The sequence below is a fragment of the Phoca vitulina genome, unplaced genomic scaffold (assembly GCF_004348235.1).
Source record: "Phoca vitulina isolate PV1807 unplaced genomic scaffold, GSC_HSeal_1.0 scaffold5, whole genome shotgun sequence".
Lineage (NCBI taxonomy): Eukaryota > Metazoa > Chordata > Mammalia > Carnivora > Phocidae > Phoca > Phoca vitulina.
Window position 1 is genome coordinate 30,195,684 of NW_022589708.1, and position 21,284 is coordinate 30,216,967.

At 35.5% G+C, this 21,284-nt stretch overlaps 1 protein-coding gene across 16 annotated transcripts in view; it reads left to right on the plus strand.

Moving 5' to 3' along the window:
• MYCBP2 (MYC binding protein 2) overlaps positions 1-21,284 on the plus strand; it is a 283,331-nt gene that overhangs the window by 241,879 nt on the left and 20,168 nt on the right. For 14 of the 16 annotated variants that reach the window (XM_032402809.1, XM_032402815.1, XM_032402811.1 and 11 more), the window contains 13 exons: positions 1,855-2,012; positions 3,369-3,568; positions 4,430-4,579; positions 7,780-7,940; positions 8,980-9,136; positions 9,319-9,543; positions 12,021-12,086; positions 13,497-13,736; positions 14,037-14,135; positions 17,037-17,117; positions 18,159-18,425; positions 18,920-19,203; positions 20,601-20,697. In XM_032402809.1, coding sequence (XP_032258700.1) covers positions 1,855-2,012; positions 3,369-3,568; positions 4,430-4,579; positions 7,780-7,940; positions 8,980-9,136; positions 9,319-9,543; positions 12,021-12,086; positions 13,497-13,736; positions 14,037-14,135; positions 17,037-17,117; positions 18,159-18,425; positions 18,920-19,203; positions 20,601-20,697 — 2,185 coding nt within the window. The remainder of the gene's footprint in view (positions 1-1,854; positions 2,013-3,368; positions 3,569-4,429; positions 4,580-7,779; positions 7,941-8,979; positions 9,137-9,318; positions 9,544-12,020; positions 12,087-13,496; positions 13,737-14,036; positions 14,136-17,036; positions 17,118-18,158; positions 18,426-18,919; positions 19,204-20,600; positions 20,698-21,284) is intronic. The other 2 variants (XM_032402810.1, XM_032402819.1) reach the window with 1 other exon arrangement.

The following is a 21,284-nucleotide window of genomic DNA, read 5'->3' on the forward strand; positions in this document are numbered from 1 at the left end:
AGACCTGTACCTCTGAAACAAATAATACATTATAGGTTAAAAAAAAGTAGGAAGGGAAAAATGAAGGGGGGGGAAATCAGACGGGGAGACGAACCATGAGAGACTATGGACTCTGAGAAACAAACTGAGGGTTTTAGAGGGGAGGGGGTGGGGGGATGGGTTAGCTTGGTGATGGGTATTAAGGAGGGCACGTATTGAATGGAGCACTGGGTGTTATACACAAACAATGAATCATGGAACACTACATCAAGAACTAATGATGTAATGTATGGTGACTAACATAACATAATAAAATTTAAAAATAAAATAAATTAATTTAAAAAAGAAGACTATAGACTTTACACATAAGGGTAGTTTTCATAAAATCTTAAATAAAAGAAACTATGACTCAAGTGTTTTTATATTCAGTCAAGTTGAAATATCACAAGCATATAGTAATTCAGGTAATAGAGCATCTTTGAGCTATTCTTTAAAAAAGTCTTGACAAACCCAAGCTATTACAAAAGATAATAATGACTCCGTTAAAACAGTGGGGGATAGAAGGGTGGTTTTGTCTCGCAGGTGACATCTGGCAGTGTTTGAAAACATCCTTGTTTGTAATAACTAGGCTAGTTCAACGGGCATCCTAGTATGGAGAGGTCAAGAATGTTGCTAGTCAACGTACAGTACACAAGACAGCCCCCCACAACAAGGAATTACAAGCATGACCATATTTATAAGAACAAGTCATTATCTTTTTAGGTTGTATAACAATTCTTTTTTTTTTCCAAGTTGTTGGATAAGCTTCCTCTGAAAGCACAACAAATGTCTTGAGTTTTGTAGTAACACCATTTATAAAGTGAACTAAATCAATGTATCCCTATTCTCTGGTCATTCTGGAACCTGTTGGCCCATGCTGACATCCAGGCACAGTGTTCACAGCCTGTTCAAACAAGAATGTATATTCCCTTAGAGAGGTGGTGAGTAAAGAAAACAGCCAGGGAGTTAACTACTTTCTAGGAAACATAAGCTTGACTGACCGTCATAGGAGTTCAAACCTGGTGGAAAAGAAGTCCAGAACTCATGGTGGGCAAAACTGTCCCTATTTGGAATGAGGTAACAGAAAAAAGAACACATGAAAAGAATAGTTTGTAATTTTTCTTAGAGAGAAAGTAAGGAAAGGTATTTCTCTTTTTTATAAAAAGCCTCAGTAAAAGAAAATATATAACCATATTAATAGCTTTTCAAGTATTTTTTAATGTTGCTATAGTAAATAGAAAAATTGTTAGTTTACTTAAACTGGAATGAAAATCATTGAGTTCTTCTAGAATGTCAGTATAATATAACTCTATGCCAAAAATCAGTTTGCTACCTCTCATTGCACTTAGTGTGGCCATGCTCTGGCAACACTTCCCAAGAATGAGAAACCTAATAGAAAACTCAGGCACAGAAAGAAGATTGAATTGTTTCACTTTCCAATTTATTATGTGTGTACATAGCTATTTTCTTTCTCTTCTGTGCTCTTATGAATATATCTGTCTAGGTTTCTTGAATATCATGATATAACTTCCACCACAATGCTTTTGATTCTGAAAGGAGTTTAGAACATTTAATGCCTTTTCTTCTTTTTCATTGAAAAATGCAAAGTAGATTTAAGAAAACCAAAAGTTTTAGGATGCAGTTTCTGAAATCAGATTCATTTGGAAAGATCAAATTGTGATTTAAAGAGAGATTATCAAGTTGGCTTTGAATTTGTGTTTTTTCTACAGGAGGTATAGGTTCATATATTTGACTACACTATTATAAATTAAATATAGTTTCACTTTATTCACTTTTTCTCCTAAGTTTTTATCTGTCATCATGTTCTATCTGCAGTTTGGAAACTAGTCCCATAACCGATACTGATCTTGCAAAGAGAACTGTCTTCCAAAGATCATACTCAGTTGTTGCTTCTGAATATGATAAACAACACTCCATTTTACCTGCACGAGTTAAAGCCATTCCTAGAAGAAGAGTTAACAGTGGAGACACTGGTAAGTATAAAGATAAAAAGAAAGATTGTGTGGTCCAAATGGTTTTATTTGTAGATATTTTTTTTAAATCTAGTTTTTGAGGGGCGCCTGGGTGGCTCAATCGTTAAGCGTCTGCCTTCGGCTCAGGTCAGGATCCCAGGGTCCTGGGATCGAGCCCTCCATCGGGCTCCCTGCTCAGTGGGGAGCCTGCTTCTCCCTTTCCCACTCCCCCTGCTTGTGTTCCCTCTCTCACTGTGTCTCTCTCTGTCAAATAAATAAATAAAAATATTAAAAATAAATAAAATAAAATCTAGTTTTTGAAAGGAAATGGATTAATTTTAAATTGTGGTTGACATTCCTTTTATGTGACACACCCAAAAGTATGCCTGTCTGAATTTTGCATCTCGGTTGGAAGAGACACCTAGAGACCATCCAGTGATAACTCAAGAATAAGTTGACTTTTAAAATCTTACCCGTTAGGTTCTAAGCCAAATGTTGCCACCATTATCCCTTCTACTAAGTTTCAGTGAACTAGTAGTTCCAGTGACTTACACTTTCACGATTATATTCTCATTCCTAATAGAAGCTTCTAACTCTTGGAGCTACTTCCACTCTGAATAGATAATGTGGGGATATAAGTAGCTCTTAATCAGTAAAAAAGTTAAATAATCTGGACTAGTTGGTATCAATAGCCCCAAAATAGAGCTGCTTGATTCTATGTCAAGAATAAAGAAAGAAATCCAAGAGAAAAGGATAATATGATGATTTATCAGGCAGCCCACTTAACTAAAATGAAGATTTGGTCTAATATTTATAGATAGGTAATTATATATCATATATAGATTCCATTTAGGGAAAAAATACAATACTTAGCTTTTAGAGTGTTTTAACAAGCATGAACTTTAGATTCAGCCCTGAATTCAAAAAACAATGCAACAACTTAATAGCTACATGATTTTAGGAAAGTAAGATACTTATCTTTTGGGATGCCTGGGTGGCTCAGTTGGCTAAGCGTCTGCCTTCAGCTCAGGTCATGATCCCAGAATCCTGGGATGGAGTCCTGCATCGGGCTCCTTGCTCAACAGGGAACCTGCTTCTCCCTCTCTCTCTGCCACTCCTCCAGCTCATGCTCACACGCTCTGTCTCTCTGTCTCTCTCTGACAAATAAATAAAATCTTTTAAAAAAAAGTATTTAATCTTTCTCAGCCTCAGTAAAAATTGAAGTTGTTACGATTTGTGTCACATGCAAAAAAAAAAAAAAAACCTAAGACGCTAGTGAATAAGCTAGATACTGTTATTTTTAATATCATCTTAAATATATTAATTGTATGTATTATCTATGAAAGTTAATTTTTTTTTTTTTTTTTTAATAAATAGAAGTTGGTTCTTCCCTCTTGAGACATCCATCTCCTGAGCTTTCCCGGCTAATCTCAGCCCACAGCTCTCTTTCCAAAGGAGAACGAAATTTCCAATGGCCAGTTTTAGCTTTTGTTATACAACATCATGATCTAGAAGGTCTTGAAATAGCAATGAAACAGGCCCTAAGGAAATCTGCTTGCCGAGTTTTTGCTATGGAGGTATGAATACATTAATGGGGTTATTGATTCATTGATCATACATACCATTTGATGACTTTTTTTGTGTTAGTTCCTTTTCTACCCAACAGAAATTTCAAAAAATTAAGAGACATTGGCCAATCAAAAATATCAAATGTTCACATCAAAATTAAACTTTGTTTATGAATATAAATGAATATAGAGGTCCATATTTAAGCACTCTAAAGAAATTTATTTCTGCACTGCTTTATTGTTTGAATCCTGTTAGTATCTTTTTTAAAAAAGCTTTTTGTAATAAGGATGTCATTTCAGATAGAAGAATCATGAAAAAGAGATAACAAGTAGAGCTTTTGAGTTATAAATTTAACTATAATAACTTTCCTGAGTCTATTCTCTGGAAGTGATAGGATTGCTATCTATCATATTTTTATATATATTATATATATTTTTTTTAATCTTTTTTGTCATGAATATAATAAATAACCTGCCACTTCATTGATGATGGGAACAATGTAAATACATTTAAGTATATGATAGCTTGTACAGACTTGAGAAACATTTTGTGTTATCCTAAATGCAAGTTGGGAAAAAAAATGTGCTTCGGCAAATTAATATGAAGATGAATTTTTGAAATAAAAAGTGGTTTGAAAAAATATTTCTGTGTTACATTTCATAAGTATTATTTTCCCTATTATGTTTTTTACTTGGGACCAAAATTATTGACTATTATAAGTTCAGTGTGTTTTCAGTGAAATGAAGGTCAGATGTGTTTAGTATCTTTCCTTGAAACACTTGGTCCATGGAGTACTTTGTTTCTTACTCAGAATGTTTACTCGCATATTTTCTTTTTATCTTTGACTCATTTAACCATCATTCATTCAGGCTTTCAACTGGCTTCTGTGTAATGTCATCCAGACGACTTCTCTACATGATATTCTGTGGCATTTTGTGGCATCTTTGACACCTGCCCCAGTGGAACCAGAGGAAGAAGAGGATGAGGAAAATAAAACAAACAAAGAAAATGCAGAACAAGTAAGTGAGATTTTGGGGGCTTCTCAATTGTCCATATTTTTATAGAAGAGTAGAACCATCTTCAGATAATGCAATAATATGCGTGAGCTCATTCGCAAATTATATAACCTAAAGGCAAGAATAAAATTTCAGTGCTGTGGGCAGTATATTCACTCTATTTAGTGAAAGTTTTCTCTCCAGGAAAGATGTGATCATTCAGTTCTGATTTCTCACTGTAAGATAACCAGGGCAACATTATTCTATGGAAAATCTATCTACTTCACAACATTGCTGTAAGTTGGCAGAGAGTAAAAATATACCATGTAGGGACATGAAATTTAAAAATGTTTGCTTGGCTAGAAAGGACTTGGATTTTATAGGAAGCAACCTGCATAATGGAAAGGCATTGACTAGAACCCTAGAAACCTGGGTGCTAGCCCCATTTCCACCTCTGTAACAGTGTGACTGTGGGCCTCATTTCCATATCTGTAAAGGGAAAACTAGACAGCATTTAATTCACTTGCAGGCATCCTAAATTATATGCTTAATATTTTATGATTAATTTCCAAGGATATCAAGCCACATCATCATAGCCCAATTCTTAAAACTCAGAAGGAAACAAAGTATCATGAGTAAGAACTAGTAGAAACAAGAGGCAAGGGAAATAGACATTCAACAATTTCAGTGGTTCTAATTTATCTATTTATAGTATAGCTATGTTTAATGTGTTTAAAGAAATAAAAGACAAACTTTAAAATATAATAATGTAAGAACTGTAAGAATGACAGATTTGAAAAAGAACTAAATAATTAACATGTAAGAATTATATATTAGTATAATAATTAATGTTAGAAAAAAAGCAGTGAACCAAAAAAAAATCAGTTCTGAAATTTACAGCAGATTAGTCAAAAAATTGGTGAATTGTAAAAGAGACCTGAAGAAATCATCCAGAATAAAACAAAAAAAAAAATGAATTGCTTTAAAAAGTGAAAAATATGAGAAGGTGTAACATTTATCTAATTGGAGTTCCAGAAAGAGAGGATAGACAGAATGGAAAAGAGGTACTATTTGAAGTGTTGATACCTGAGAATTGTCCAGAATTGATTACAAATGACAAGGCATTGAATCAGGAAGCCTAGGGAGCCCCAGGCAAAATAAAGAAAAAGAAATCATGGTGGGCAAATCATAGTGAATTACCTGAACAAGCAAAACAAAGAGCAGGCCTTTAAAGCAGCCACAGAGGAAAAAAATTACACTTAAAGTAGGGACAGTGAGAATGACAGCTGAGTTTTCAGTAACAATATTGCAAGTTATAAGACAGTGAACTTTTTTTAAAAGGCAATCAGTTGATATTTTCAGTGTGCTAAGAGGAAATAACTGTCAATCCAGTGAATCTGTCTTTGTAGAAGAAGGGCAAAATAAAGATATTTTCAGAAAATAAACAGACAAATAGATATTTGCCACAAATAGACTGTTAGAAAGGAAAATTGTAATGCGCTTCAGTTACAAGAGGAGATCTCACATGGAATATCTGAGAATGAAAAGAAAAGAAAGTGTTACTTCTTAACAAAGACTGTATAAAAAGTGACAATGTGTAATGGGAATGATTTTTAAAACTTAGTACCAAAATACAGGCAGCAGTACCATATACATGAGGAGGCAGGTGATTGGTGTTAGTGTTCAGTGGGTTGATAATGATTTTGATTAGCTTTAGATTAAGTTGAGTGTGTGTCATTACACAAAGGATAGAAATAGAGTGTATAGGGAGAAGGCACCTGGCTGGCTTGCTGGGTGGAGTGTGTGACTCTTGGTCTCAGGGTTGTGAGTTCAAGCCCCACATTAGGCGTAGAGATGACTTAAAAATAAAATCTTTAAAAAAAAAAAGAAATAGAGTGTGTAATTTCCAAACACAGAAATGAAAAAAAAAGAACTCAACCCCTCCCCAAGAGGGAAAACAAAATAGAAAAAGTGGTACAAATAGAAAGTAACATATTAGAAATAAGTACAAAGAAGACTAAATCTTCCATTTAAAAGACAAAAATTGGGATGCCTGGGTAGCTCAGTCGGTTAAGCGTCCCAACTTGTGATTTTGGCTCAGGTCATGATCTCAGGGTCATGAGATAGAGCCCTGTGTGGAGCCCTACGCTCCGTGGGGAGTCTGCTTCTCTGTCTCTGCCCCTCCCCCGCCCCGCCCCCGAGTGCACACACTCTCTCTCTCTCTCTCAAATAAGTAAGTCTTTTTAAAAAATAAATAAATACGGGGCACCTGGGTGGCCCAGTTGGTTGGAGTCTTCAGCTCAGGTCATGATCTCAGGGTCCTGGGATTGAGTTCTGCATCAGACTCACTGCTCATCAGGAGTCTGCTTCTCCCTCTCCCTTTGCACTTCCCCACTGCTCATGCTCTCTCTCCCTCACTCTCTCAAATAAATAAATAAAATCTTTTAAAAAATAAATAAAAAACAATAATTGTCAGAATAGATGAAAAAACAAAAGGTAGTTGCTGTTTATAAGCATTACATCTAAAACATAAGAATCCAGGAAGATTAAAAGGGGAAGTTTAGAAAAAGATATACTGGACAAACACCAAACAAAATAAAGTTGGTGCGACTCTTTTTAACATCAGAAAAAAAAGAAAGCTTTAAGACAAAATTAATAATAGGGATAAAAAAGCTTTCTACAAAATGATGAATAGTTCTAAACATGTATGTATCAATAATATAGTCTTTAAAATATTAGGTAAAAATTGACAGAACTGCAAGGAGAAATAAAAAAATCCACAATTACAGTGTAAGATTGTTTCACACCTTTAACAACTAAATATTCCTGCATAAGAAACCACCCTAAAACTCATCGGATGAAAACAGTTGCCTGTTGGCTGACAAATCTGTGCGTGAGGCTCAATTTCTGCATATACATATAGAGTCACCCTGTTAGTAGATTTGTGAGCACACCAGAATCGATACAGATACAGTATTCATTTGTTTGGTGATTTTATTTATGAGTGACCTCATCACTTTTTCCCTAAAAGATAATACAGACATAATTAGTTAATCTTAATGTGTGTTTTGGGTATGATTTGGTTTTGGTTTTATTTACATTTCTGTTACATGACTATCTTTACAGTATATATAACACTTATAAGTATACATAATTTTTTCGTGTGTGGGGAAAGTTCTTTTCAGCATACAGACTGATCAACCTGCTTTCACTTTCTGTCTCAGGAGAAAGACACAAGGGTATGCGAACATCCTCTCTCAGATATAGTGATTGCCGGTGAAGCTGCTCATCCTTTACCACACACGTTTCACCGCTTACTTCAAACAATCTCCGATCTTATGATGTCTCTCCCCAGTGGCAGTTCGTTACAGCAAATGGCCCTAAGGTAATTTTACATCTAAGTGTTCTAGGTACAGTGGAGGAGAGATTTTATGTAATATTCAACTCAAAATGCTCAAAAGATCTTTTTAAATAGTAAGATACAGAGAATCTCTACATTATGTGAATGGTGTTTCACTCATTACTGTCATAATCTAGAATCATCTTCCTTAGCTCACACCCGTTTGCCGCTCTGTAAAATGAGGTTAATACACTTCTTAGTGATCTGAATTATCAGTCTGTAACAGTTTTCCTCACTTCCCCCCTCTTCTACCCCAGGTCACTTGTCTCAGTGCTACCCAAGAGTAGACTCTTAAATGTCACAAAAGGGAGAGGGAGAATGAAGTCTCAGAAGCAGAAATCAAAATAGGGTTTTGAATTGAAAAGAATTTTGAGAAAAATGGAACCTTAGTTATATACAAGGCAGCCTAAGTCTACCTTGGGGAACATCACCTACTTTTAAGTCTCAGCCTGCTAAGATTTTAACATTACTCCTACATTGTGAACCTTGTTATCAGAGCTACGTATGGGGCCACACATATAAATGATTTTTATCCTCCACTGATTTTTATAAGCTGTAAGGTGATGGAGTGATTTGGGGCTACCCACAGCCCTAATGATAAGACCAGCAGAGGGGAGATTGTGTTTCCTCCTCACAAGATTTTTGAAGTGCAGTATGTGTTATATACACTCTGATGAATTAGTATAAAATTATAAGACTAATAAATTTGAGAGGTTGTTTCAGTTGGGATAACACTTGTGTATCTGCGAAATTGATTTATTACCTTTTTTGTTTCTGTAGCCTTGATCTTCATGGCTACAGAAGCAAATTTCTTTATATGTAAATGTATTTTTCTATGTGTAAAATGAGTGAACTTTCTTTAGATCTTACGTTGTTGCAAAGAGGTAGTGCTATTATTCCATGATTTTTTTTTTCATTTCTGTTTTTCACCTGGAACATTTAAGATTTTTTGAAATACTAACTACAGAGTGCTTTTCCAGGATTTCCTTAGGAATTATTTAATATATTGCTTATGCCTTTTTAGGTGCTGGAGTCTGAAATTCAAGCAGTCTGATCACCAATTCCTCCATCAGAGTAATGTCTTTCATCACATTAACAATATTTTGTCAAAATCAGATGATGGAGACAGTGAAGAAAGTTTTAGCATCAGTATTCAGTCTGGCTTTGAAGTCATGAGTCAGGTCAGTCATTTACCACCTGTCCTGTGTTATCCCGCTAACATTCAACAGTGTACAGAAGGAGAAACTGGAAGTTACTCCTAAACAATCTGATTCATTTGTTTCTTACCTCATGTCTTGTTTGTTTTATTATCATGAAAGATTTCCATTTCAGTGTTGTAGTAATGTACATTTGTTTCTGGTAGGAATTGTGCATAGTAATGTGCTTAAAGGACTTAACCAGCATTGTTGACATAAAAACTTCAAGCCGACCTGCCATGATTGGCAGTTTGACAGATGGTTCTACAGAAACCTTTTGGGAGTCAGGAGATGAGGATAAAAACAAAACTAAGAACATCACCATCAACTGTGTGAAAGGAATCAATGCCCGCTACGTATCTGTCCATGTGGACAATTCCCGAGATCTTGGGGTAAGAAAGGAAACTTGATTTGTGGCTCATTAGTTCTTTTCAGACCCTTGATGACCATGCCCTATCATTTTGGAGCTTAGCAAAAAGATTTTCATGTGGAACTTCACCAACCAAACAACATTTTTATGTTTCCCAAATAAATCTTAAATCTAAAAACAGATGAAGAGGACTGGGGCACTGTGGAATACCAATTCTAAAAAGAGGTGTGATTACAGATAACACCATGGCTCCAGCTAAGCAGAGTAAATGAATGCCCTATAACTGCCTACCCGAGTGCCCTTGTTTCAGCTCTTCTCTTGGCCTGAAGTCCTCTCCTTAAACTCTGCCTATCAGATTCCTCCCAGAATCTCGAAAGACCAGGAGAAAAATCCTCTCCCAGTACATCTTCTATAAAAATTACTCTTTCCAGGGCGCCTGGGTGGCTCAGTCGGTTAAGTGTCTGCCTTCGGCTCAGGTCATGATCCCAGGGTTCTGGGATCAAGCCCTGCATTAGGCTCCCTGCTCAGCGGGGAGCCTGCTTCTCCCTCTCCTCCCTGCTCGTGATCTCTCTCACTATCTCTGTTGCTATCTCTGTCTGGCTCTCTCAAATAAATAAAATCTTTTTTAAAAAATTACTCTTTCCCTTCTCTAGGTTCTTTTTTATATTACTCTGATGGCACTTAATACACTTTGACCTATTGTGTAATTAGCTCTCAGTTTCCAACCCTCACCCTTAGCTGTCATGGCAGTGTTGGTGGGGTATCTAGACTAACCTGAATAGTCATAATTTATATTCTTCCTAGCACTATTCTGTTCACATGTTTCAACTGAATTAAGTACTCCTTTACAAAAGGCAGTCAACAAAGGAAAAAGAGGCCTATTTACTTGAGTGGTAAGAACCAAGAAGAAGGCACCAGCTGCCAAACCCACGTGCTTCTACCCCCATTCCTGGGGAAGGATACTCCTTAGAATTTTTCCCTCAGAATGGGTGTGGCTTGCTAGCAGATACAGTATTAATAAATCCCCTTTGACCATTGCCAAGCTTCTCCCATCCCATTCATGTATTTCCTTTCCCAGAAAGAGCCAGAGTGGTGGGGTTGGGTCTTGGGTAACCCAGATGGAATGCCAACCTCAGAAGTCCAGTCTGCTATCAGAACACTCCTTGCCATCGATACGCAGCCACCCCCAACTCCTGTTCCCTGGCAGCAAACAAGAAAAGGGAGTGTAGCTAATACATCATAAGCTTATCTCCTTTTAGGAGCCAAGAGTTTCAATTGGCACAACTACTTTATCTTACTAGGAAGTCAAGTGTAAGAAATCAAAACATTTTTCTAGCTAGAATTTACTGTTCAGTACAAAGTTATCTTTGATTCATGGTATATTTTAAGCCAGGACATATTCTCTGTCAGAAAAATGATTGCAATCAATTTGACATTTTTCCCTTTTAGGGAGATAATTGTAGCAATATTCGATTTTAAAAGCCCTAGTAGGTAAGCCAACATCTGCTTTCCTTTTAAGAAACCTCCTCTAAGTTACATGCATCCTTGAGGCTGGTGTACCTCTGTGTCCCCACCTGCCCACACCACCAGTGCCTTATGCACGGCAGTTGTTGGAATTGCATCAGCCTAGAGCTGTTATATAGCTAAGTATGCAGTTCTCTAAGGAATTAATGTGCTAATCTGTTTCTTGATGTGCCTCACATAAAAGTTACTTAACGTTAAGGTCTCTGGCTCTAGTACCAGCATGATTCTTTTCAGTACTTAAAGATACTGAACTTCTGTTTGTATTTATTTCATGTGTTAATGTTCCTTCTCTAGTGTGGCGAGGACCTCGAGAGGATAGAACCCATCATTCTCATATATCCTTCTCCAAGTCTGTAAGGCAGTCTGGGTACATTGTGACACTCACAAGTATTTGTTGATTAAGCCACCTGCCTTCCTTGCTTTTACCTCCAGAAGCAAGGAAAGTATAGCAGAGAGAGTGGGACAAGAGTGACAAACAGAGTTGTTGAAAGGTCTCATGATAGAAATAGAATTTAAATCTTTAGACTTTGGGGGCACCTGGGTGGCTCAGTTGGTTAAGCAGCTGCCTTCGGCTCAGGTCATGATCCCGGGGGTCCTGGGATTGAGCCCGCGTTAGGCTCCCTGCTCAGCAGGGAGTCTGCTTGTCCCTCTGCCCCTACCCCACTCATGCTCTCTCTCTCTCTTTCGAATAAATAAAATCTTTAATAAAAATAAATAAATAAATCTCTAGACTTTGGATAAAAAGAGGGAATGCCAAGCTCCTCTTTCAGAGCCCATGGAGACTGAAGGTAGAATTTGTGAGAATAAGACAAGACTGGGGTTGGTTGTAAGAAAGTGGTTGGTCGGGCAGAGGGAGTGAGATCAGTTAGGAAGAACGATGACAGAGTTAATGTGATATTGGTAGGCTTTAAGAAATCATTGTAAATTCAGGAGCAGGAATATGGAATAATAATTGTTGTGAATTGTCTCTTTTAGAATAAAGTTACCTCAATGACCTTCTTAGCTGGCAAAGCAGTAGAAGATTTGTGCAGAATCAAGCAGGTAATTAAAATTTTGTCATTAAATGTTTTGCTACCTAGGGAGAAATTCTTCTCAGCCTTTACTGTTAAATTCTAATTTTGGCATGCTACCAAAGTATTATAGAAAATCATCTGTTTACAAAACACTAAACTGACAAATAGTCCAGATATAGGAACATTTACAACCATCCCTGTGCTAAACATCTTATCCGTTAGTGCCCTAAATGTTCTCCTGTCATGAGTGATTATACTGTACCTAACAGTCCTCCACTCTGCCTCCAGCTCCTTACAAAGAGTCAGAGTGCCTTAAATGCATCATAGATCAATTCACAATCAACACCTACTCTTCAGGTTAAAATGTAGATTATTGTCCTCTAGCCTGAAAATCTATCACTTATAAAACTAAAACTGTATCCAGGCTGCAAGTTGATTTACACACCGTCTCTAGAAACAAGTTAGGTTTTGTTTGGGCATGTATCTGAGATTCTGTATAAACTGACTTGTGTTAGTGAAACTTTACCGAAGCTGTTCTTTTCTAGCTCCTTCATCCCATAAATGTTGACCACTTGTTTTGCTTTGTTTTTCGAATCATATTGAAAGAATGAATTGAGATTTTGGATTAAACAAATAGTAGATTTTGTTTTAAAGGCTAAAAAATTTAGGGAAATAATCCTATTCAGTGAGATACTATTTATTTATGCTCAGTGCTCTTTCTAGAAAATTGGCATTATCAATTAAAATAATATCAATTTAGATGTCTGTATAAATAATGTAGAAGTCCTAGGTCATTTCTCTTCGACATCAAATACCATAAGAACAGTTTTCATTTTATCAAGTGAATAGTGTCAAAAACCATTTCACAGTGCATTGAAATTTAATCCTTGAAAAAAAGTTATATTCTCAATGAAATGCAGTGAAATAAGGAATCACAAATGTGAAGTAACATATAATTTTTCTTCAAAAGTAAAACATATTAAGTAACTGCACATCAAAAATGTTCATCTTTTAAAAAAAAAAATGCTTATCTTCAAATGGTGCTTTAATGTGAAGATGCACAAAACAGGGCCCGATGCTGACCTTGTGAGTGTTTCCACTTACAGTCAGTGTAGGGAAAGGGCAGTCACATAAATTGATTGATGATGTTACTTATAAAACTTATCCCTGGAAAGTACTCACACCTGCATTTTAATTCTCAACTCCATCTCATACTGAGAATCCTTCAACCTGTTTTAACCTCATTTCATCTGTATAATAGCTACTGTAGTATTACCCTCACAAGGTTTAAGATAATCAGTGTGAAGTAACACAGTAAACCTTGGTCCCTGCGCAAGTCTTTGTGATTTGAGCTTGCTGTTATTAGCGCTAAGTCCAGGACAGTGATAAGAGAGTCAGACAGCTGTGTCAGGTTTCTATCCCTTTTCTGTTGTGCTAGGTTGATCTGGATTCCAGGCACATCGGTTGGGTAACAAGTGAACTTCCAGGAGGGGATAATCACATCATCAAGATTGAATTAAAGGGCCCAGAAAATACGCTGAGAGTTCGACAAGTAAAAGTCCTGGGCTGGAAGGATGGCGAAAGCACCAAAATTGCTGGCCAGATTTCAGCCAGCGTGGCCCAGCAAAGGAACTGTGAAGCCGAGACTCTGCGAGTGTTCAGACTTATTACATCTCAAGTGAGTGTCCTCACTACATAACCTAGCACAGGATACCCTGAAATAAAATCTTATTCAATAATAATACCAAAATAGTAACAAAATACTTTGTAAAACAAGTTAGAGATGGCTGGCAACAGATGTGACCCATTTCCTCCTCTTATAGCCCAAAACTCCTGTGTTTCATTTTGCACTCATAACTCTTAAAAGTAGTGGTGTATAGCAAGAATAGCATAGTAATATTATAAAACCTGCAGAATTAGCTCATGCATCCTTTAGCTTTCACACATTGATTCCTTCTCATGTTCCTGTCTTCATCAGGTATTTGGAAAACTCATCTCTGGAGATGCTGAACCTACACCGGAACAAGAGGAAAAAGCACTATTGTCATCACCTGAAGGAGAGGAAAAAGTATACAATGTATTTATTTGTATTCTAAACATATTTATTTCCCTTTTTCATTTTCTTATTTTTGTTCAGTGAAATAATCCATCTATTGCCATGTATTTTAATAGATAGGTGATATTAGTTTATATGCAGTTAATGTTTTTTACTTTAATTAGCAGAAGATGAAGAAACTATCAAAAGAAATTATTTGTTTATATATGATCTAGCTAGTATTGTAAGTAACAAAATTTGCTCTGTTTGATCTGTAAAATCAGCTTAGTCATTTACTGTACTGTGCACCATCGATGATCTTCTTCCTCCATTTAATCTGCCCTTCACAGTCCAGTTCAAAAATACTGTCTTCTCCAGGAATCTTCTTTATGTTTCCCCCAACAATATGCAGTTTTCCTTCTGCTAAACTTCATCGTAGTTTCTATGAGTCTCTTCTCAATTTCTTTCATATGTTTGTTTATAGACATATTTGTCTCTTCTACTGAATCGTAGCTTCTTAAAGACCAAGTGCATATCTGATTTGTCTTTATATCCATGGCATAAAACACACATGCATTCAGTATATTTTTATTGGAATAACTTGTTCTTCATCTTGTTCTTGAAATTTCTTTTAAAGTGTGTTTGCCTTTACTTATTTGGTCTACTCTAAAGCAAGAGGAAAACCTCATCTTTTTCCAAAAAGAGGTCAACCCTGACTGGTCTCAATATTCTTATGTCATTAGATACTACAGATAATCACCTTGGCAGCCTTTTGAAAGATAATTTCAAGGACTTATCTAGTCTAGCCCTGTGCCTTCTGATATAGTAATGTCTAAGTCATCCACTCACATCTTTCTATTTGGGGTCTGTAGAAAATAAGATTTTATAAACTCTGGTTGTTTCTTTTAGCATCCTGTGGGGATATCATTTGAATGACTGCAAGAGTGTGTGACTATTCATTAAATCAACTGAATTTTAGCAAATGGCAGTTCTGTGCTAAATAACTATGACAACTGGTACCAAGCCCTCAGAAAGTTTGTGTTCCGTTCTTAGATATGAACCTTTAAACACACACCCCAAAAAAGAAATCAGTAGGGATACTATGTAGCATATAATCAATTTTTTATGTACGTGAAAACATTGTGCATTTCACAGGGTTTCAGAGTACATTAGAAGTATTGTGCCCTGCAGTGGTCAAAAGAGGCTTTTGGTAGGTATTGGGTATGACTTGGACCTGAAAGGGAATGGGTCAGAGTTAGATTGACAGAGGGGATGGGAGCAGGGCTCACTGAGAGGCTGGCCTAATAGTAGGAGTGTGTAGGTTGAGATGTTAAGGTTGCTTGGGAAAGTTTATGCTAGTGGTAAGATGCCCATGAAGTAGCACAATTATTAAGAGAATCATTTTTTACGTCAGGTTTTTAAAGTAGAATTTAGATAAGGAAAAAATTCATCCTTTTAAACTGTATTGTTTGATGAATTTTTGTAAATTTTTTGGTGTAAGTTGTTAATAATATATGCTTATTATCCTTTTAATATCAATAGTATCTGTAGTGATGTGTCTCTTTTTATTACTTCTTTCCATTTGTTTGCTTTGTGTTTGATTTGTTCTCTTTCTAGTTTCAAAGACTTGAGATCTTTCTTTTTTTCATATAAGTAATGGTACAGTTTTCTTCTTAGCACTGCTTTAGTTGAGTGTCACAAATTTGGTGTGTTGGTTATATTTTTTTTTCATTTCATTTAGTTCAGAATACTTTTTTTATTTCTATTTCGATTTCTTCTTTGACCCCTGGATAATTTAGAAGTTTCTTGTTAATTTCTAAATATTTGGGGATTTTTCAAATAGCTTTCTATTACTAATTTCTAGTGTAATTTGTAGCAGTCAAAGAATATACTTTGTATAATTTCAGTCCTTTTAAAATTGTTAAGATTTGAATTCTGAGTCATATTTTAGTGAATGTCCACATGCACCTGAAAAGAAATTGAACTCTGCTTTTGTTCTGTGAGGGGGTTCTATAAATATCAATTCAAGTTGGTTGATACTTTTGTTCAAGTCTTCAAGAGCTTTACTGATTTTTGGTTGCTCATCTACTTGTTCTGTCAAGTGCAGAGAAAGTTTTGAAGTGTCCAGCTATTTGGATTTGTCTGTTTGGATTTTAGTTTACCTGGTTGCAAACCTCAGCTGTCCAATGGATACCAAAAATTATATGGTTTTGTAGATTATCAGCTTCTTCTCATTGTTAAAGTGGGCGTTACATTCTCTTATAGCTTTCTTTATCCTAAGAAAAGTGAGGCTAAGAGTCATTTTTTATTCTTAGAAGAGTAGCTTTGCCTCACTTTTCTTACCTGTAAAATAAAACATCATATTTACCTAATGGGCTTGTTGTGAAGATTAAGAGTATGTGTATGTGGTAACTATATAGCTGCGTATCTATACCTTAGGAGAGTGCCATTCACATAATAAGCACTATAAAATGTCAGCCTTTGTCTCTTCTTATGATATGTTTCTTTGACTCCTGTTAGTGGTAGATTAGCCTAATCTAAGAACACCATTATAGAGTTTTGTTAGGAAATTTCCCTTTTAACCAAATACCATTTTCTGAGTTCTAAAAACTAAATGTAGGATACTCACAATTTAGAAATAGATGTAATCAAAGTAGCCCAAACTGACAGATTAAAGAAGTTCATGAAAAGAAAGTATGCTTCTCTGGATTTCTTAAATTCAGAAATTTTGCCTTTTTTTTTTTTTTTTATGGTCAACCTTAACCAATAGTGGTTTCTTCAAACTTTATCCTTTGTCTTAGTGTTACAGACCTCAATTTAAAATAAATTCACCTTATAAAAATACCTGCATAGTTATTTCTCAAGATACTTTAAGATCAAATATACAAATTTTATTCAAAGAGCCTGGGTTTTTTTTTTTCTCCCCCCTTTTTCTATGTAAAGGCAACATCAGATGCCGACCTGAAAGAACATATGGTTGGAATCATATTCAGCAGGAGTAAGCTGACTAATTTACAAAAACAGGTTGGTAAATAGCCATTTCATTGTCTTCATCAGTTTTTGTTTTTAGGGTGTAAAGTGTTTTCCAAAATTTATGGAGGCTTTTTTATGCTGACTCTTTCATAGGTCCTGTAGAATGTGTCTGCCTTTTTCTAGAGAGGAAGGAGTATATTGGCATACCTGCATCACTTTAAAGATTTTGTTATGAATGTTAACTTTCTTACCTTGCTGCTCTTTGTTATTTCTCATTTTCAGGTAGATTGTTTCATTTTGGTGTCAAATATCCAGCTACATCAAATTTCATTTGCATTTTCTGTATTCCTTTTCCCACTGTTTTTTTGTGTGTCGGTTGATTTTTTTTTTCTGAGCAATTATAGTGTTAACTAAATCAGTGTTAATATTTTTAATTATAAGGAGATGGAGTAGTGCTAGATTGTTCATATAATGGGGTACCTACATAACATAATAATTAGCCCTTCAGAAGTCAAATAAAACACTGGCTTTACATTAGCCCATCATTTTAACTTTCAACATCATTAAATCTTGTATAAATAAATAAATTCATCTGTGCTTTATCTTTTTAACAGTGTTTCACTGAATCTTAGATGCTACCAGTTATAAAATGTGCTGTTATCTCATGTATCACTAAAAAAAGAAAATTTGCTGCCAATTACATTGTGAATGCCATCAATTATAAAACACATTATGAATAGAAATATTAATAATATGTGGAAGGAAAATATGCCTTAGAAGTGATAAAATATGGTAATTTGCTTTGATTAATTTGATGTCTTAAACCACAGGCAGGGGTATTGGTAACTTGTATATAAATAGTTTCTACATAGTAGTTGATTTAAATATTATGATTTTTATTCATGGGTCTGCTAGTTTTCCTTAATTGTTTTTAAGATGAGTTAAGAAAATAGCATGATGGAGAATTAATGGGGAGAAAGAGTATTAAATTGAGTATCAACTAATATTCTTGTCTTTTTTTTTTTTTACTAGAAGTAGTAAATCAGATTTACAAATATGTTTTTACATTTTCTTTATGTTGTCTTTAAATAGGTGTGTGCTCACATCGTCCAGGCTATTCGCATGGAGGCCACCAGAGTTCGTGAAGAATGGGAACATGCTATATCAAGCAAAGAAAATGCCAATTCTCAGCCCAATGATGAAGATGCCTCCTCTGATGCTTACTGCTTTGAGCTGCTCTCTATGGTCTTAGCCCTGAGTGGCTCTAACGTGGGCCGCCAGTATCTGGCTCAGCAGCTAACTCTGCTCCAGGATCTCTTTTCACTGCTCCATACGGCCTCTCCTCGAGTCCAGAGACAGGTGACTGGTCATACCACTTACCTTTTGGTTTACTTTGTTCCTTGAAACACTGTTAAAAATTACACTATCAAAGAGAATCACCTTAGGGTCTTAACTATTGATCTTTATTTTTTGTTTTGTTATTTGTTTTTTTGAATTGTATCTTAACTCCATGCTTTTTATTTTTGACTCATTGTATTGAGAATATGGAAGAGCAAAATATGTTCCGTTTTATTACTATGCTAGTGCGATAAAGAGTATCCTGTCTACTGGTTGTCTTATTACCATGAAATGTGTAATGTTTCTTTATTCCTGACCAAATAAAGACATGTTTTTTTCTTGCTGCTCTGGAGGGCTAATTACCACTTCAGAAATTAAAATAGTGTTTAAGTCATACTTCTGTCCTTCTGAAAGCTTTTGAAGTCATAGAATGGCAGCTAGGCTCATTTAAAAAAATGAGAACTTTAGAACACCAATCTTTAAGAGGAATTCTTTCCTTTTATTTTTCTTGTCAGGTAACCTCCTTACTAAGACGGGTGTTGCCTGAAGTGACCCCTAATCGTCTGGCCAGCATCATAGGAGTGAAATCCCTTCCCCCAGCAGATATCAGTGATATCATTCACTCAACAGAAAAAGGAGATTGGAATAAACTAGGTATCTTGGACATGTTTCTGGGATGCATTGCCAAAGCACTCACAGTGCAGCTCAAAGCCAAAGGAACTACCATCACAGGAACAGCTGGTACCACTGTGGGCAAAGGTGTTACAACAGTTACTCTTCCAATGATTTTCAATTCCAGGTTGGTCGTTGCATCTGTTTTAGTACTAAAATAGAATAGAGGGAGCCACTATTTAGAGAATTAAGACAGGATTTCAAATTCCACCTTGTTTGTTTACCAAATAGAAGCCATAAATGACTAATCCATGTATAAAAGAAAATGCTGTATGTAATAAAAGTGTAGTTTCAAGTTAGTGGGGAAAGGAAAGTGTGTCGAATATATGTTGTTGGAATACTTCTCATGTAGAAAAAATATCGTAGGCCCCTATCTCACACCATATACAGAAATAAACTTGAGATCAATTAAAGCTTTATGTATATTTCTTTTAAAAATCTACTAGGACAAATTTTAGAAGAATATTTTTGTAATCTTTAATCCAGGAAGACCTCCTTAAAACACAGAACCCAAATGTCACAGAGGAAAAATTCTCAGATTTGGCTACATAAAAATGAAAGTTAATTATATGAAAATGTTTTTAAAATATAAACTGACTTGAAAATACTTAATATCTATATAGTAGAGAATGAATTATTAGTCATAATATTTAAAAAATGACCACAGATTAATGGGAAAAGACAACTGATAGAAAAATACATGACAAGAGCAGTTAGTTCCAAGAAGAAAAATTACAAATGCCCGTAGACAAACAAAAAGACACTTTGCTGGGAATCAGAGAAATATAGATTAAAACGATAGGAAAATATCTTTGTCTTGGCAGCATTATGAAGAAATAAGCATTTTTTATGGCATCTAATGTAGATTACTGCAGCCTTTTTGGATGTCAGTTTAATAACATATCACTGTATTTAAAATATGCTTATCCTTTGACCGACCAGTTCTACTTCTAGAATTATTTCCCTCAGAAATGTTTATACGTGTGCACAAAGATATATGCAAGGAAGTTTGTTACCGAATTGTGTGTAAAAGCAGAAAATTAGACATCTGGAAAGTACTAGTCAAAGAGCCAGTTCATGATATTAAATAACACCAGAATGTAAATCAGTGTGTTGCTTTCTTCATCTAGATAGTCTTAACAAAAGAAAAAAAAAAATGTCAGCTGAAGTAGAGTAGTGTACTCAATGATGTAGTTGACATATTCTGGCACAAGCCCTTAATATCTCTATGTGGATTGGTAAAAAATGGTTTGTGGTCCTTAGATATGCTTTGAACAGCTCTGTTCTAGAAGATGCAGGGTACAAAAATAGTTTATAAACAAATACCTGAAGGGAACATGTATCAGAATAGCTACTCTCAGGGTTGAAGAGATAAATTATGGGTAATATCTTGATTAATTTCTTTTTAAAATTCTTAAATTGTTTGAATCATTCAAAAAATTAAAATGCATGCTGAAGTACTTTTCATCATATTTATCTGTAACTGTCACTGAATAGTTTGCAAATGCTGACTTTTCTTTATAGTTATGTCCGTCGAGGTGAAAGTCATTGGTGGATGAAGGGCTCAACTCCTACCCAGATCTCAGAGATCATCATTAAACTTATCAAGGATATGGCGGCAGTGAGTTCCCATCCTCCTGATCATTATGTCACTGAAGTGTAGTCAAAATCTGATTAAAACAAGCAGCTTATTCTGCTACATCAATAGCAGAAGTACACTGATGTTATTTTGTTTTACTTAAAGCCTCGTTTAGTAGGTTAACTATCATGCCGTTCGTCTTTTCGGTCAGTGATTAATTTGTCCTTTGTGTAAACTGTTCATTTCAAGCTTCCCAATTAATTTACTTGCGAATTGTTATATTAGTCTTCTAAGACTTTAAAACTTAAAAAATAAAATACACTTTTTTGAGCCCTACAAATCAGCCTGAGTCCAAAACCCTAAAGGAAAAACAGGGCTCCCCAAAGTGAAAGTTTCTCATTCTCCCTAGTTCTCCTGGTTTATAAAACTTCTACTCTTCTTTATTAATATTCTCTATCATTGTCTTTAGATGTTCTTTTCAGGGAGATCCGGGTGTGTAGAGAAAAGGGAATTACTTCTCAGAGTACCTGGCTCTTACTGGTTGCTCCATAATGCTAGTTTCCTCACATTCCATTATATGTTCAGGCTCAGGAGGGCAAGATGCTGTGGAATGTGGGCTCCTGAGAGGT